Consider the following 14,036-nt stretch of genomic DNA (forward strand, 5'->3'; position numbering starts at 1 on the left):
CAGGTCAAAAGGCAGATCCATTTTTAGTTTTCCTAGAAAATTCCATACTGTTTTCCATAGTGGTTGTACCAGTCTGCAGTCCTACCAACAATGCACTAGGGTCCCCCTTTCCCCACAACCTCTCCAACACTTGTTGTTTTGTTTATGATGGGCATTCTGACCGGTGTAAAGTGGTATCTCATTGTGGTTTTAATTTTCATCTCTCTGATAGCTAGCGATGCTGAGTATCTTTTCTTGTGTGTCTGGATCCTCTGTATGTCCTCGTTGGAGAAGTGTCTGTTCAAGTTCTTTGCCCATTTTTTAATTGGGTTGGTTGTCTTCTTAGAATGGAGCCGTTTGAGTTATTTATATATTTTGGAGATTAAATCCTTCTCTGAGGTATCATTGGCAAATATGTTTTCCCATATGGTTGGTTCTTTTTTAATTTTAATACTGATTTCTTTAACCATACAGAAGCTTTTAATTTTGATGAGATTCCATTTGTTTATTCCTTTCTTTATGTCCCTTGTTCTAGGGGACATATCAGTGAAAATGTTGCTGCTTGAAATATCTGAGATTTTCTTGCCAATGTTCTCCTCTAGGACTTTAATGGTGTCATGGCTTATATTTAAATCTTTTATCCACCTTGAATTTATTTTGGTGTATGGTGTAAATTGATGCTCAAGTTTCATTTTTTTTGCACATAGCTGTCCAGTTCTCCCAAAACCATTTGTTGAAGAGGCTATTTTTACTTCATTTTATGTTGCGGCCCCCTTTGTCGAATATTAATTGACTGTCGAGATTTGGGTTGATTTCTGGGCTCTCTGTTCTGTTCCATTGGTCTATGTGCCTGTTTTTATGCCAGTACCAGGCTGTTTTTTATTACAGTGGCCTTTGGTATCAGGTATTGTGATTCCTCCTACTTTGTTGTTCTTTCTCAAAATTGCAGCAGCTATGTGGGGTCCTTTATGGTTCCATATAAATTTTTGAAGTGTTTGTTCTATGTCTGTGAAATATGCCATTGGTACTTTAATAGGTATTGCATTGAATCTGTAAATTGCTTTGGGTAGTATGGACATTTTGGTGATGTTAATTCTTCTGATCTATGAACACAGTATATGTTTCCATTCATGTCTTCCTTGATTTCTTTCTTCAGTGTCGTGTAGTTTTCAGTGTTGTGTAGTTTTTTGAACACAGGTCCTATCTTTTTGGTTAGGTTTATTCCTAGGTATTTTATTTTTCTTTTTGCTATATCAAATGGGTTTTTTTTCTTGATTTCTGCTTCTGCTGTTTCATTATTGGTATACAAAAATGCCTTTGATTTCTGGATATTGACTTTGTATCTTGCTGTTTTGCCAAATTCATTTATTAGGTCAAGCAGTTTTTTGGAGGAGTCTATAGGATTTTCTATGTATAATATCATGTCATCTGCAAAGAATGACAGTTTTGTTTCCTCCTTTCCAATTTGGATGCCTTTTATGACCTTTTCTTGTCTGATTGCTGTGGCTAAAACTTTCAATACTATGTTGAGTACAAGTGGTGAAAGTGAACAGCCTTGTCTTGTTCTTGGTCTTAGTGGAAAAGATTTTAGTTTTTGCCCATGGAATATAATGTTGGCTGTAGGTCTCTCATATATGGCCTTTATTATGTTGAGGAATGCTTGGTGTATTTCCACTTTGCTAAGTGTTTTTATCATAAATGGGTGCTGTACCTTATCAAATGGTTTTTCTCATTATCAAATTGCATCTGTTGATATGATCGTGTAATTATTGTCTTTGTTTTTGTTTATGTGATGTATTACATTATGACTTGCAAATATTGTACCATAGTGCATCCCTGGGATGAATCCCACTTGGTCATGGTATATGATGTTTTTAATGTTTTGTTGGATGCAGTTTGCCAATATTTTGTAGAGGATTTTATCATCTATGTTCATCAGCGATATTGGCCTGAAGTTTTCTTTCTTTGTTGTGTATCTATCTGGTTTTGGGATTAGGATGATGCTAGCCTCATAAAAAGAGTTTGGGAGTCTTCCATCATTTTGGATTCTTTGGAATAGTCTGTGAAGGATACGGGTTAGCTCTTCCTTAAATGCTTTGTAGAATTCTACTGGGAAACCATCTGGTCCAGGGCTTTTGTGTGTTGGGAGTTTTTTAATTACTGCTTCAATTTCATTTGCTGTTATTGGTGTGTTTAGGCTTTTTGCTTCTTTATTGAGTTTTGGAAGATTATATTTTTCTAGAAATTTGCTCATTTCATATTTCAAATTTCTTGGCATACAGTTCTTCATAGTAATTTCTTACAGTCCTTTGTATTTCTGTGATATCAGTTGTAATCGCTCCTATTTCATTTCTGATTGTGTTTATTTGGATCCTCTCTCTTTTTTTCTTGATGAGCCTGCTTAAAGGCTTGTCAATTTTGTTTATCTTTTCAAAGAACCAGCTCCTGGATTCATTGATCCTTAGAATTGTGCTTTTAGTCTCTATGTCATTTAATTCTGTTCTGATCTTGGTCATTTCCTTCCTTCTACTTGCTCTGGGCTGTCTTTGTTATTGTTCTTCCAGTTCTTGTAGGTATAGGGTTAGGTTGTTTGAAATTTTTTATCTTTTTTTGGTAGGCCTGAAGAGCTTTGAACTTCCCTCTCAGGACTGCCTTTGCTGTGTCCCATAAGTTTTGGGTTGTTGTGAGTTCATTTTTGTTTCCAGAAACTTTTTGATTTCTTCCCTGATTTCATTCTTGACCCATTCACTGTTTAATAGCATGCTGTTCAGTCTCCATGGTTTTGAGTGTTTTGGGTTTTTTTCCTTCAGGTTGGTTTCTAGTTTCAGTCTCTTATGGTCAGAGAAAATGCTTGATATGATTTGAATTTTCTTGAATTTGTGTTGAGGCTTGTTTTGTGTCCTATCACGTGGTCTATCTTTGGAAATGTTCCATCTGCATTCAAAAAGAATGTGTGTTTAGCTTCTTTGAGGTGAAGGGCTCTATATATATCAGTTAAGTCCATTTCATCTAGGGCATTGTTCAGTGCCACAATATTTTTGTGGATACTTTGTTTGGAAGATCTGTCCATTTTTGACAGTGGGGTGTTAAAATTCCCTACTATAATTGTGTTGCCGTCAATATCTTTCTTGAAGTCCTCTAAGGTTTTCTTTTTGTATTTGGGTGCCCCTATATTGGGTGCATGTTTATGTCTTCTTGGTGGATTCTTCCCTTGGGTGTTGTGAAGTGACCTTCTGGGTCTCTCTTTATGGCCCTTTTTTGAAGTCTATTTTGTCTGATATGAGTATTGCCACCATGGCTTTTTTTTTTTCCTGTTTGTTTGCTTCGAAAATTTGTTGCCAACCCTTTACTTTCAGTCTGTGTAGGTCTTTTGTCCTGAGGTGGTCTCTTGTAGGCAGCATAAGTGTGGGTCATGCTTTCGTATCCATTCAGCTATTCTATGTCTTCTGATTGGAGCATTTCATCTGTTTAAGGTTATCATTGATAGGTACTTATTACCATTTTCTAACTGTGTTTCTCTCTCTCTCTTTTTTCTTTCCTTTCCTTAAAGCAGACCCTTTAGCACCTCTTGCAAAGCTTGTTTGGAGGAGGTATATTCTTTTAGACTGCTTTTGTCTGGGAAGCTCCTTATTTGGCCTTCTATCTTGATTGAGAGCCTTGCTGAGTAAAGTAGCCTTGGTTGCAGTCCTCTGGTTCTCATTACTTGGACTATTTCTTGCCATTCTTTTCTGGCTGGGAGTGTTTCCATTGAGAAGTCAGATGCTAACCTTCCCGGGGCTCCCTTGTATGTTATTTCCTGTTTCTCCCTTGCTCCCTTTGAGATTTTCTCTTTGTCTTGGGATTTTGCTGTTTTAATTATGATGTGTCTTAAAGTGGTCCTCAATTTGGGTTCCTCTTGTTTGGGACTCTCTGTGTTTCCTGGATTTGTGTGTTAAATGGTTTTTTAAAGAGAAAAAGAGGCTTCGATTTATTGTTTTACTTATGTAGTCATTAGTTGATTCTTGTTTGTGCCCTGACCAGGAATTGAACCTACAACCTTTGTGTATAGGGCCCATGCACCAACCAACTGAGCATGCCTCGACCTATATAACAAGTCATTTTAATCATTATGATGGAACAGGTGATGAATTTAAGTTGGAAGTTCTAGAGATGAGGTACTGGATGAAAGTTGTTATAATTTGCAGGATAAAGGAATATTAAGGTTTGGGGATTTTAAAGAATTACCATTGTGGATGTAGGGTTTGTGGAGGATGATAGCAAGAAGAGATGTGAAAGAAGATTTTTAAGCTATTAAAAAGTAGGAACTGTTTTTAAGAGGTAACTAGACCCATGGTTGAGAAACTAGCTTGTGAACCAAGTACAGCCCTCTCTGCCTGCTTTGGATGGTCTGTAATCTAAAAACTTTTAAATGAACTTCTGCAAACATTTTCAGTTATGGAACACTGACTTTGTGCCCCAGTTAAGTGAATTGGGGAACAATTCACTTAATTCTCCAAAAGAATTCCATACTTATCATTGGTAGATCTATATTACAAAATTTTTAATCCATTATTATTATTACATATTTTTATTTTAGAAAGAAGACTTGTGAAAATATGTTTGTTACAGTACTTCTACATAGTGTCCTTGATTTTTGTTTCTTGGCTAACAAAATAAAACATTTACTATCTGCCCTTTACAGAATAAGTATGCTTATGAGCCAAAATTTACAGAGGGTGACATAAGTAGAGGCCAGTAATATCTAATCACAGGAGCAATACTTTGAGTCTGCAGTTGAGAGAGACAATACAAATTAAAAGCTATTGATGGGCAGCAAGAAGAGGTGGCAGGCTAGGAAAAGAATGTTTTCACCCAAGACTACGGTTTCTGTAAGAAAGACTGAACAGAAGTTTCAGTTGTTTTAGTAATCTTTTTATCATGTATAACATTTATACCAGAAAAGCACAGAAATAGAAATGATTTTTTCAAAGTGAACACAATCCAGATCAATAAATAAAACATTACAAACATCCTAAAAAGCTTTTTTTTTTCTGACCCTTTTTTTGGTCATTACTCACACCTCCCAAAGGTAATGACTAGTCTGATGCTGGAATAGTTTGCCTAGTTTTGATTTTATATAAATGGAATTAAGCACTCACCAGCATGTACTACTTTGTTTGACTCCTGTCATTCAACATTGTTTGTGAAGGCCATTCAGATTTTAGGATGGTAGTACTTTGGTTTTAAATGCTGAATGTTAATCCATTTTGTGTGTATGTCACAGTTTATTCAGTCTAATGTTGATAGACTTAGCTGTTACAAATAGTGCTGCTGTGAACATTGTTGGAGATGTCACTTTTCTTGGTACCTTGGAGCAGGATTGCTGGGTCAAAGTGTATGTTTAACTGTGGGAGATAAAAACAGCTTTCCAAAGTGGTTGCACACCTGTCAGCAGAATAAATGTTTGTTACTTCTACACCGACACTGGTATTGCCAAGTTTTTTTAGGTTTTAGTGTGGTTTTGAATTGCTTTTATGATTAATGAAGCTGAGGACCTTTTGAATGTTTGTTGGCCATTTAGTTAAATTTTCATGAAGTGCCTATTACTCTTTTAGGCATTTTCAAATTAAATTGTCTATTTTGTAGTATCTCTTCATGTGGTTTGGGAGATTCCATTTTGATCTCATGGCTATCCCATTTCACCACCTTCATCTTTTCTTATGGTGTGAAATGTGGGATCCTCCTGGGTTTTTTCCTTTGGCAAAAAAGATAAATTTAGTATAGATGACTATTTGATTAGAAATTATTTTTATATTGATTGCTTTCTCTCTCCCTGAGTACTGTTGTGTAGAATCTCTAAATATTGCTTAATATACCTACTGTTTATGTGAGTTTGCTTATTCAGTCCCTGAATTATGGGACTGAATATTTCCCATATTTCTTGAACTCTTTGCAAAGCAAAACCTGATATGAAATGGTTGAGTTAGTGAGTGCTAAGTATGTTTCAATGGTATGAATGGTGAACTATTATAAAGAATTGTAACTAGTGAAAAAATATGTGGTTGTAAAGGAGAGGCTACCTTAAGTAGAGGTGGGTAGGCATCATGTGGATGTGATATACTAAGATGGTTAATAAGTTAGTTAATTTCTAATGACCTGGATGGGGAGAAGAGACAACTACATTTGCTTACCAGTGAAGTTTGTGTGGTGTTTATTTAAGCACAGTCTTGTTCTACAAATGATAAAAGGTGGCTTGTAGGGACATAAAAACAAGATACCTCATTTTGGACTATAAGATGCACCCCCCCCCCCCCAATTTGGGAGGAATAGTGGTTGTTAATGCTGCTGTTGAGTTCTGTTTATATTTACATTGGTAAAAATATTATGTTATTTGTGTTATTAAATATTTTACCACTTTTTTGCTTCAAAAATTCTTTTTCTATTTTCCGCCTCTAAAACCTACGTGCCTCTTACGGTTCAAAAATATGGGTAATCAGAAGTAGGTGGGAATGGCTGTGCAGTGTACAATTGCTTTTATTGTTAAATTATTAGGTAAACAAAATATTTATATGTTTCTGCAGGTTGATTGCTTGCCTTCCCACAAGAGGTTGAATTAATATTATGTAGTATTTTATTTAAAAAATGCTGTTTCAGGAAGTATACTTGTCGGTGAACTAATCTGAGTATTAATCATTTTATATGGAGGAACTGCAGTGTATTTACTAGAAAGTAATTTTCTCTTGCAGATATATAATGAAAAAGAATTATTACAAGGAAAATTGGATCTTCTTAGTGATACCAACATGGTAGACTTTGCTATGGATGTATACAAAAACCTTTATTCTGATGATATTCCGCATGGTAAGTTTTGTCCTTAGAACCGAAGTTTGCCTTGTGAATTGAGGATATGTGGATTAAAGTTTTGTGATTTATAAAAGAGGTTTAACAAAAAGTCTTAATCATTATTTAAAAGTTCTCTGGATGAAAGGTAATATTAAGGTTATAGTTCTTCTAAAGCATATTATTTTCTCATCGTAAAAGGTGTGAAACTACTTTAAAACATGGTCATTAAAGACCTTTATTTCAGAGTATTTAGTTCATAGTATCATCAAAGTTATGCTTATACATCAATTGTTCCCTTAGAATTACCTGAGAATGTCGCAGTTTTTTTGCTTTGCTAACTTTTTCAGCTAGCACCTTGTGTGCCTTAGAGATTTTTTATTTTGAATCATCTGGGTATATAGCCATGGTCTTTAAAAGTGCTGTCCCCAGGACCAGCACTGGCAGTTTACCTGAGAGAGCTCCTTAGAAATGCATATTCTCCAGTCACACCTCCATCTACATAATCAGAAATTTAGTTGAAGCCCAGCACCGAAATTGGAGAACTACTGGTCCAGTGTTTTCCAAATCCCTGTTTTCTGTGGTAATAGCTATTCCTTTAAGAAAATGTGGTTTTATAAATTTGGAAAATACTAAAAAACTCTATACCATTTCTTTTATGCACATAGTATTTTAAATGAATCTTAGGAACTTTTTCAGTAGAGAAATACAATTTACTTTGTTTAAATGGCATTTCTCAAAATTTTATTACAGATCCCCTTCTGTGTTTGAGAAACACTCCAAATGTATACTTCATTATATGTAATGCAGAGTTATTACATTAAACTTTCTGACTTATATTACAGTTCCTTGCAATAATATTTGCTCTTTAAATTTTAGTTTGTGGTGAAAAAGTAAATTACTTCTTACTGAAACTTTAAAACATGTTAACCTGTGAAAAAATTCACAGGTTATGTGAATTTTCTCTGACTCTTCATGATGCAGTAAAAAGGAACTATAGAATTGGGTTTGAGAGATACAGAACTACATTTATAGTAAAAAGAGATTATTGACTGGATTCAAATTCCATTAAACCTACTTGAAATCTTATAATAATAATATGTAAACTCCTCTGAACTTCTGTGTTCAGAAAATTCTGAGATATCATATTCATCTCAGAATTCTGTGAGAACAAATATAAAAACACTGGGAATAGTCTCTGAAATGGAGAATTAGATCAATGTTCCCTTGACTCACCCCCCCCCCCCACCTCCCCCAGGTTGTATCTGTTTATTCCCCAGTTTTTCTTAAGGAGTAAAAAGAAGATTCCTTGTTCCTTTATGTGCCTTTCCAGTGTTACAAGAAATTTGATCTGGGGAAGTTACTGACTTGGTGGTTACTGGCATATGAATCTGTTAGGGTAAATACATATGTGTACAATTTAAATAAAATGAAAATTTCCCAGAGATATTGTCCTGGGGAGCAGTATAGTTTAACATTATAGTACTTACTCCTTTGCATTTTTAATTAGCTTTGAGAGAAAAAAGAACCACAGTTGTTGCACAACTGAAACAGCTTCAGGCAGAAACAGAACCAATTGTGAAAATGTTTGAAGATCCGGAAACTACAAGACAAATGCAGTCAACCAGGTAACCTCTCCTTAAGTGGAATTATAAAAATTCCCTTTTCTAGATTAATAAAAATGTTAATTCAAACTTTAATTGATTTCTTCATATATTGTTCTGTGTCCTTATTGTATAGAGAAGGAAAAGTCCTTAGTAATAAATGTTAATACTAAATTCTTTTAAGAACTTCTTTACCATTTGCCTAAATCTGATTATGTTGTATCAGTTTTGTCTCCTGCCCTTCTCCAGACATTTGACAATGTCTGAAGACATTTTTGGCTGTCGCAACAGCAAGGGTGAGTCTGGCACCTAACAAGGAGCAGGTGGGGATGCTACAAAACAGCCTGCAATACATTGGGTAGTATTGCACCCTCAAAAAAGAATTATTCAACCCTTAATGTCAGTAGAACTGAGGTTGAGAAGTACTGTGCCTGGGCAATACCTAGAGCACATGGATTGCTAGCTGTAAGGAAAACCTGAGCTCACTTTTATCAGTTTGCTACATTCTCCCATATCCAGCCTGATGCCCAGCCCAAGAAGGGTACTGTAGGACTGATAAGGTTATTTTGTTCCTAACTCCTCCTTAGCTAGAAATAGACTTATTATTTGGTCCCCAAAGAAAGTGTGTTGCTTTAGTCTGACTTAATATACTGTATTTTCAGACCTTGAGACTCATCCCCCGCCCCATTTGGGAGGAATAATGGTTGTTAATGCCGCTGTTGAGTTCTGTTTACATTTACATTGGTGAAATACTGTGTTATTTATGTTATTAAATATCTTACCAGATTATTTGCTTCAAAATTTTTTTCCTACTTTCCTCCTCTAAAACCTAGGTGCATCTTAATGGTCAAAAAAATATGGGGTAGATCACTAATTGAAGCCCTTTAGGTTACTAGAAATGTTTAAAAATAAAATCTACTAAATCAAAAATTGCCATTGTGGTAAACCTTACCTATCAATATATTCACTTGAGGAATTGGGAAAGATTTTGCTGTGTTATACCTTTAGTTCTTATGTGATCTAGTCAAATTTTCAAGAGGTTGGCTCTGAATTTTCACATGTGATTTGGGAAAGTGTTACCAGATATTATTTAGAAAAGCAGCAAATGCTACACTATTGCTATACTATATTAGAATGTATCTTGCTGATGCACACCATATTTTACTACATATACACACATACACACATTGGTGTATATATGCACATACTCAGAGATAACTATCTTCTAAAGATGTTATATATACCACGTTCATTTACACGAACATTATAGAATGCCTTTGTATTTTTAATTAGCTTTGAGAGGAAAAAGAATAGTTGTTGCACAACTAAAATAGCTTCAGGCAGAAACAGAACCAGTTGTGAAGATGTTTAAAGATCTAGAAACTACAAGGCAAAGGCAGTCGATACATATAGTTTAATGAGTAATTATAGACTTTCATATGTAGTTATAGTGTATATAGTTATAATGTAGTGAGTAATTACAGACCTTTAAGTCGCATGTAAGTCACCACAGAGGGACAGCTGAAATAATCCAGAAGTTAGGGTACAACAGAAAATTTAGAATTTAAATTCTAAATTTTAGTGATTTAAACACTGGAAAGTAATGGCATTAGGGTATGAGTGAGGTCAATATAGATTTGTTCACCAAATATTAGAAAGAGAGGACTCTTTATAGCTTGATAGACACTAAATTGGAGATAAATGAAAAGATGAAATTGTGTGTTAAAAGCTTGTAACCTAATTAAACATATGAACTCCTTATTTTCAAAGTAGTAACTTCTCCCTGCCAACACCCCATTTGTAAATTTTATCTATCATATAATGTTTTGCTTCCCATACTTTCCTAGAAATATCCCATCAGCGAGAGGATAGTGAGAGATGTGAGGAATGTCACACAGTTATTCACTGTGATCCACAGGAAGTGCTATGTTTGTGACTTCTTTTTATGTTGAAATTTCATGCATATTTCATATTCTGTAGTGTAATACATCCATGTTAATTTTAGTGATAACATATCCACCTCTCATTAAATCTTCAAGTAAAATTATGCTCCTTAAAGACATGCCACAGCATATCTTCTTCTGAGAAGCATAAAAGTTTTTTCTTTTGAAAATGCCTAGAAGGTAGGCAGTTGTACCCACCTGTCACTTATTCCTTGGTGTCTTTTTACCATTCTGCTAACTTATCATATTATGCAAATCTTTAAAAGTTAATTCGGTTATTTGATACTTTGGTATGGATAATAATGATATAGGCTGTGTAGCATACATATCATGTAGATTTGGCATGCTTTATTAATCTCATAAATTTGCTAAACCATAGTCCTTGTGGAAAATATTAACAAATTGGGGAGGGGAACAAAATTTATGTGTAGGATCAATTCCTGCTAGTTTGTACAGTACAAATATTCCCATCTCTGTTCTGTAAGAATGTATCATCTATTGGAAATGTACCCTCAAGAGAGCAAATACACATACTCCTCAACCTAACAGTGGGGTTATGTCTTGATACACCCAAGATAAGTTGAAAATATTGTAAATCAAAAATGCATTTAATACACCTAACCTACCCAATATCATGGTATAGCTTAGTCTACATTAATTATGCTCAGAACATTTTCATTGGCCTACAGTTGGGCAAAATCATATAGTGCAGTGTAGAGAGAGGGTCAGTTGTTTGTCCTCATGATCACATAGCTGACCAGGAGCTGTAGTTTACTGCTGCTCTCCAGCATCATGACAGTTACCACACCGCATATTGCTAGCTCAGGAAAAGATTAAAATTCGAAGTGCATATCATTTTTGCATCATCACAGAGGTGAAAATTCATAGAGGTCAAACCATCTTATGTAGGACCATATGTGTCATTCTTGGTAGGTTACTTGGCCAAAAAGTCTGTTTGTTTTTTCCTATAAAACAAGAGACATTTTTCATTTTCACCAGTAACTTGATTGGTTTGGATATTTTGGGTATGTCAGCTCTCTCCCACTATTGGCTTCTAGTGGGTAGAGGGCAGGAATGCTGCTAATTCTCCAATGCATGAGACAGCCCCACAGCAAAGAATTATTTTGTCAGTAGTACCAAGAAACTTTGCAAACCACTTTTGGCAGGTTCAATCAGTCACAGTACCTTCTACATACACTGCACAAATCTTTTTTGGTGTGTTTCAATTGCATTTTTACCTTTCTTGAAATAATAAAGCATAATATGCTGAAAGTGTTGTATATTTTCTCCATCTTCAATATTGAAATGGCTTAACAAAAATTTACCAATTTGGGTAAGTTTTTTTTAAAAATATATGCTTATATGACAGCTGTCACAATACAATCTAACAAAATTCCTTTGAATGGAGTTACTGACAGCTAAATGCCACTAGAGCAGAGCCATTGTATGGAAAAAAACTAAATGAACTTTTTGGCCACCCTAATACCTAAATAGACTTTTGACCTCACTATAAAAATAGAGTGTTGGTTTTATTACTGAAAAACATTTCTAAAGGCATTACCTTAGATATGAAACAGAGCACATGATTTTCAGGTAGGACTAAACATCTGAAGCGAATTTTAAAGTTTGCAGTTCTTAAGTTTCTATTCCTTGTTTGAAATGTGTAATTTCCTGTTTATTTTTTTCTGGAAGTCTTATTTCACTTCTGGTGTTTAGGTATTAAGGTGGTTAAAGTGGCTTATTATGTGGATAATAAGTTAGATGTTGGATATGCTTATCTTTTCCATGGGCTATAAAATGCAGTAATTTTTGTTTTTTATTAAGGGATGGTCGGATGCTGTTTGACTACCTGGCAGACAAGCATGGTGTAAGTGGTATCTTTAAATGTTTATAGTTGTTATGTTATAAGGATAATTAAAGAATAGTGCTATATAGATAGCTTCCTGGCTCAACAGAGCCAATACAATTTCCAGATTCATTTATTAAGTATAATGCCTGATAGGCCTTTGGAACTTTAGTTTTTAAAATTGTAATGATAAGAAAACAATATACTTATTTTTAGGCAACAGAAATTCTCAATACTTTGGATTTATTTTTCCAGAATAATCAAATAGTGTTTTATATTTCTGATGGATTAACAAATAAGTACAGACAAAACTAAATTTGAGTAAGAAGTGCCTTGAGTAATTATGTAATACTTTGGCTGCCTTGTGGAATGGAGTAGCTCTTAACATTATCGCGGCCTTCAGAAATCCCAAAATTCACTAATAAAGGAATGTTACAGGCTTTTCTAGCCACGATCTCCTTTCTCTTGTGTTCAAGAGGCGTTGCATATAATCACTTTTGTAACTGAATTCAAATGCTACCTCTCATTTAACAGTTATCGTAATGAGGGACATGCTGACCACTGTGCACATTGCTTTTTCTGGTTTCCGTGTAAAATGTTTAGTGGGTTTGTTGATCTTGTCCTTCTCTTAGATTTCTTCACTTTTGTATGTACCAACATAATTCTGGGGCCAGTTTTCACAGAGGGTAGTTTACTGTACATATTATTTGTACAAGAATCACAAAACCTTACAGGGCTGGAGAATGTGTGTTTGGTAGTTGCCCAAGCTTCGTCATCATCTACCAGAATCATTCATTAATCCTTCAGCAGCAACTCAAGTTTGTATCAGTTGTAACAAATTTGGTATCATTACAATTCATAATTTTTTGAGACAGAACTGTGAATGTTAAATTTACCAATTCCTAATTTATGTTTTAAGGATTATGGGGTTCTCTGATCGTGGTATTTATTTGTTTTTTTACAGACAACTTTTTTATTTACAGATCATAGATGTAGTCACATCCATTGTTTGGGAGTTTTATATTTGATTCTCAGGAGGAAATGATTTTTCCTTCTCATGGTATTTATTTTTGGTGGCAACTTTTGGGATACTTTGAAAGAATTAATTTCTGAGGGCGTTTAAAGAGGTAAATTTTAAAACAAAAATAGTACTTCAGTTCTTTTTTTTTTTCTTAGTTTAGGCAAGAATATTTAGACACACTCTACAGGTATGCAAAATTCCAATATGAATGTGGAAATTATTCTGGAGCAGCAGAATACCTATACTTCTTTAGAGTATTGGTAAGTAAATTTTTTTTCTTTGTCCTCTCTTTTGTAGGATTCACTTGATTCCTCAAAACGTGTATAGATTTGGGTCTGTCTATAAGTTTTTAACAGTTGGTAAAAGGAGGGGGGAAAACGTTTTTACCCAACAAAAAGCAAATAGATATAGGAAAAGCTATATTCAGCCTCAAAATTTGGAGAGAGTATAAAATTATCCTGGAAATCCACAAAAGTGGGAATGACTTGATATGTTATTTTATCTGTAGTTGTACTTCAGCATTGGCAGAATTCTCTCATGTAATTTCTTTTTTTACAATATAGCTGTATAGCACAGTGAGTTGTACATTATCAGTGCTTAATGAATTTTTATTGAATAAATCCATTATCCTGAATAATGAATCCAAAATTTAATATTTAATGCTATATATGTGCCTTAAACTTGTTCTAAACAACTGTGGAAATGATATTTGAAAAAGTTTTATGCCTTAATAGTAACTTTTTTCTATCTATTTTTGTAATCAGCTATTAGACTATAAAGCTAAATGTTTTTTCATCATGCAGTGGGTAGATGAATTTAAATGG

At 34.4% G+C, this 14,036-nt stretch overlaps 1 protein-coding gene across 1 annotated transcript in view; it reads left to right on the plus strand.

The window, feature by feature from the left end:
* The window catches only part of EIF3E (eukaryotic translation initiation factor 3 subunit E), a 56,846-nt gene that overhangs the window by 4,191 nt on the left and 38,619 nt on the right, over positions 1-14,036 (plus strand). The window contains exons 2-5 of the mRNA XM_037166900.2: positions 6,705-6,819; positions 8,309-8,426; positions 12,170-12,212; positions 13,368-13,472. Of these exons, the coding sequence (XP_037022795.1) occupies positions 6,705-6,819; positions 8,309-8,426; positions 12,170-12,212; positions 13,368-13,472 (381 nt within the window). The remainder of the gene's footprint in view (positions 1-6,704; positions 6,820-8,308; positions 8,427-12,169; positions 12,213-13,367; positions 13,473-14,036) is intronic.

This window comes from Artibeus jamaicensis, unplaced genomic scaffold (genome assembly GCF_021234435.1).
Source record: "Artibeus jamaicensis isolate MK-2021 breed Jamaican fruit bat unplaced genomic scaffold, CSHL_Jam_final scaffold_916, whole genome shotgun sequence".
Lineage (NCBI taxonomy): Eukaryota > Metazoa > Chordata > Mammalia > Chiroptera > Phyllostomidae > Artibeus > Artibeus jamaicensis.